Below are 3,723 nucleotides of genomic sequence, written 5' to 3'. Positions count from 1 at the left end.
AAACACTGTTCAAGTTCATTTTTTTATTATTCTATTTACGCTTTTGATTTCTTGCGTTCTTTTATCCATTTGGCTCCTTATTTTTCCAATCCACTAAGTACGTAAATAGGTGAACCTAGTCCTTCATTGCAAAGAAGAACTTGAATGCTGTAATGACCAACAAGGAGAAATCCAAAACGAGAAAGAAGAAGTGGCTGTGCATAATTTTCAAAATCTGTATGTAAATGAATGCTTTTCAGATAGGTCGCAATCTTTTAACGAAAAAAAAAAAAAACCGCATTGGCACTTATCAATGGCAAGTTGGCAACCGTAGCCCAATAACCATAAGTCAATAATTTTCCAGCATCCTGACCAATAACTTCCGATATTTCGTACGATGTTGGGTACCGACCGTACGTCATATGGATGATAAGTCATTATTTTTTCTCCCCAACATAATTAACCCAAAAAAATATTCGGACTCAAAAATGTCGGATTGGATTTGGAAAACACAACTAAGGATATAAAGAAACCGAAGTTTTAATTAACAAAAACTAATCAAATTTGAAAAACGAACAATAAAACTGTATAGAATTTCCTCCGAATAATTATGTTTTCTTTGTTGGCTAGCTGGTGCACTGGATAATTTTGTTGTCTTTGTTGGCTGGTAATCAAAGTTCAAGCTAATTCATCTGACAAAATTAATGAAAGTTCATAATTTTTCCTTTCTTTTTTTTTTTTTATGGTTTTCCCGTTGTCTCTGTACATGCTCAAAATTGTTGTACTGTGTAAAAACAAAAGGGATTTTGTTTTTCTTTCGTTCTTTCTTTCTTTCTTTCTTTCTTTCTGGTAGTCTTCCATACTTCATCAAATCCTAGGCGTCTAGATCTCTCATGCCTCCATCTTAACAATCTTCTAATGATCACTCGTCCCAGATTATCCCCTCAATCAATCCTTCTAATCCCAATTCTCTTAAACCCAGCATTCCTCACACCTTCACTCTGGAAGCCAAACTCTGCCATGCAATCTCTCACTTCTTTCCTTATCATCTCTTGCATCGCAGCCATAAGGTTCTGGTCAACCGTCGCGGTCTTTGTCCCCATCTCATGCTTTTGAGCTAATAACACTTTCTCCGAGGATGAGTTGTCGTTATTCAACTCGCTGGACTCGTTCGAAGAACGTCCTAGAGTAAGCTCAGTTGAAACGCCAGAACGTTTCGACTCAGCGACGTTCAATCCTAAATCGCTGACGTCAGAACCTGAGGGACTGCCCATGTTATTACTACTCTCTGATCTCTGGGATTTGGCCGACCTTTTCCCTGTTTCCTGCAGAGAATCTCCATCTTCCATTGAGAGTTTTCGCTTTAAGGTTGAGTTCCAATGGTTTTTAACGGCGTTGTCGGTACGGCCGTTAAGGAGCCTGGCGATGGTTGCCCATTTGTTGCCGTACCTGGCGTGGGCTCTCATGATGGTCTCGTCTTCCTCCTGCGTGAAGGCACGGTGCTCGACTTCGGGTGACAGCTGGTTGCACCAACGGAGCCTGCATGACTTCCCCGATCGACCAGGGATCGACTTCGAAATCAATGACCAGTTTCTAGGACCGTGCCGAAGCACCAGCTTGCGCAACAACTCATCCTCCTCGGGACTCCATGGTCCCTTCACCCGATCAAAGTCTTGATCCATTGGCTTACGGCTTACTAGTAACAGTTTCAAAATCCCAACGGGGGATTTTAGTTTGTTTTTTGAGAGGCGGTGGGAAGAGAAGAAGAAGCCTGTGGGAGGCTTGTATTGTGATTTGTGAGAGGCAAGAAGGGAATAAGGAGGGTTTATAAAGGGGAGTTGTTAGGGTAACTGATAGAGCCGGTTTACCAATTCAGGTAATAAGCGTTACGTGAACTGGTGCTGACCAGTAACCGGTTGAATGGTGATACAGCTGTATAACGTTTGCGGAAGGCCACGTTGGCAAAAATACTGAATTTCTGAGAATCCCAATAAATCCTCTGGGGATAGTGCAGGAATTTCAAGATGGTAGTTTCCTGATTTGACTCGTATAGTTATGGAAGTTATTGAAATGGAAAGGTGGCTATGGAGTAACCAGCAAGGAGTTTCTGGAGAGTGAGAAAATCACGAGAATTTGAGGAGAAATTTGGAAGAGGATAAGTTTGACTCCGCCAGGCTGGAAGGCATTACGTGGGGAACTTGAGTTTTTGTTTTATTTTTATTAATTTTTATTCCAATTAATTTTGTCGTTTTGTTCGGCATTGGGCTGTCGTGGGTGTGCAAGGGACTGCTTACGTGGATAAAAACAACAAAAGTGGTCTGAGGATTGACTGACAGATTGTCAGTCCAGCCTGTAAACCTGCCATCGGAGATGACATGATAACGGCTTTCTGGCCACCGACACGAGGCAGTCACCACCGACCCTCCCTAACCAAAACCCACCAAAACTAACTTCCATTGCCGCTGTCTGCAACACGCGAACGCGACTGAAGAAAAAATTTCTTCACTGTCACGGTAACATAACTTATTGACAAATTTTAGTTATTTTTGAGCGAGTACGTACATTCTATTACCATTGCTAGTGATAAAGAGGCATAGCTGTTACCGTTAGGGGCAAACCGAAAAATAACTAACGGAACTTTTTTTTTTTGAAGGGAATAACTAACGGACTTTCCGACCTGATTCGGTTGTTTCCTCATATTAATTGTGGTGTTTAATAGTTTAAATTCAAATTTGGATAGGAGAGCAATTAATTAGTAATTAACAGAAAAAAAAAGATAAGCACCAACGGATCAAAATGCGAGATCTTTTTCCCCTGTTTGCTACCTACTACACCTAATAGTTCCGTGTTTTCTTTGTTGGTGCGTGGACAGTTTGAATTCCGTTCCCACGGGGTCAACCTTGTAAATTTAACAAAATCAAGGACTTATTGGGACTAAAAAAAATGTGCCTGTCTTTCTTTGACCGATGAAAATTTTATTTATTTATTTTAACAAATATCCAAAATAGTGGATTTGTTCGTGGCTTTGAGCGTTGGCTGCTGTTGCTGTCCGCGTTCAATAACCATTCATAGTTGGAGGAAAGTAATAAATCTTCATTGCGGCTTAGGCTGTACCTACAGATAGAGTCAAATTTTGTGGACAGCTTTTGAAATATTTGTTATGTGTACCCCACGTAATTAAACTCCCAGTACGTAACGCTCTCTTTGACTTTATCCAAAACTAATTCTTTGCTGCTAACCATTTTGATTCAGTTCTAGCAACAATCTTTGTTGAATCATGGCAATACTCTCTTTTTTTGGTGCTTTTTAAGACCCAATTTTTACCTGGATTTGACTTTGGTTGTGCGGGGTGCCCCTTAAAACTTATAGGAACAAAAAAAAATTTGTATTCTAATAAAACATTATTCAGTTAAAAAATGTACCAATAAGGTTTCTTGGAAGACAAGTAATGGGAATTTGAAGTTCAACTGCATCAAATTCCTTCATTTGAAATCTTCAAACTAACCTCGAACTTGAATTTTCATGGTACAAATCAGCGAAAACTACAAATTATTAAGATAAACATAAATAAGTGAGGACTCATTACTTTTAATTTAATTATGCTATAAGTATAGTACTTGTGGAATGCGGTAAATTCATTTCTTTTTTTGCTCTTTTGGTTTTAAAATTTTAAACGTATTAAATTTATTTTTGTGTGGGCTACATTTAGTGTCTTAAATTGTTATTATGTTATAAATATCGTAT

The 3,723-nt window shown here is 39.0% G+C and overlaps 1 protein-coding gene across 1 annotated transcript; it reads right to left on the bottom strand.

Moving 5' to 3' along the window:
• Positions 1 to 495: 495 nt before the first annotated feature.
• LOC110429493 (transcription factor MYB73-like) lies at positions 496 to 1,788 on the bottom strand. Its single transcript, XM_021445566.2, has one exon. The coding sequence runs from the start codon at positions 1,659 to 1,661 to the stop codon at positions 924 to 926; it is 738 nt and encodes a 245-aa protein (XP_021301241.1). The 5' UTR covers positions 1,662 to 1,788; the 3' UTR covers positions 496 to 923.
• Positions 1,789 to 3,723: the final 1,935 nt, after the last annotated feature.

The sequence above is a fragment of the Theobroma umbraticum genome, unplaced genomic scaffold (genome assembly GCF_002168275.2).
Source record: "Theobroma umbraticum cultivar Fairchild unplaced genomic scaffold, ASM216827v3 scaffold_30.0, whole genome shotgun sequence".
Classification (NCBI taxonomy): Eukaryota; Viridiplantae; Streptophyta; class Magnoliopsida; order Malvales; family Malvaceae; genus Theobroma; species Theobroma umbraticum.
Note: the sequence above shows the minus strand (reverse complement) of the source record. Positions and strands in the feature narration are given on the sequence as shown.

Excerpts from the sequence above, each read along its gene's own strand:
- LOC110429493 (XM_021445566.2), bottom strand. The coding sequence starts at position 1,661 with ATGGATCAAGACTTTGATCGGGTGAAGGGACCATGGAGTCCCGAGGAG.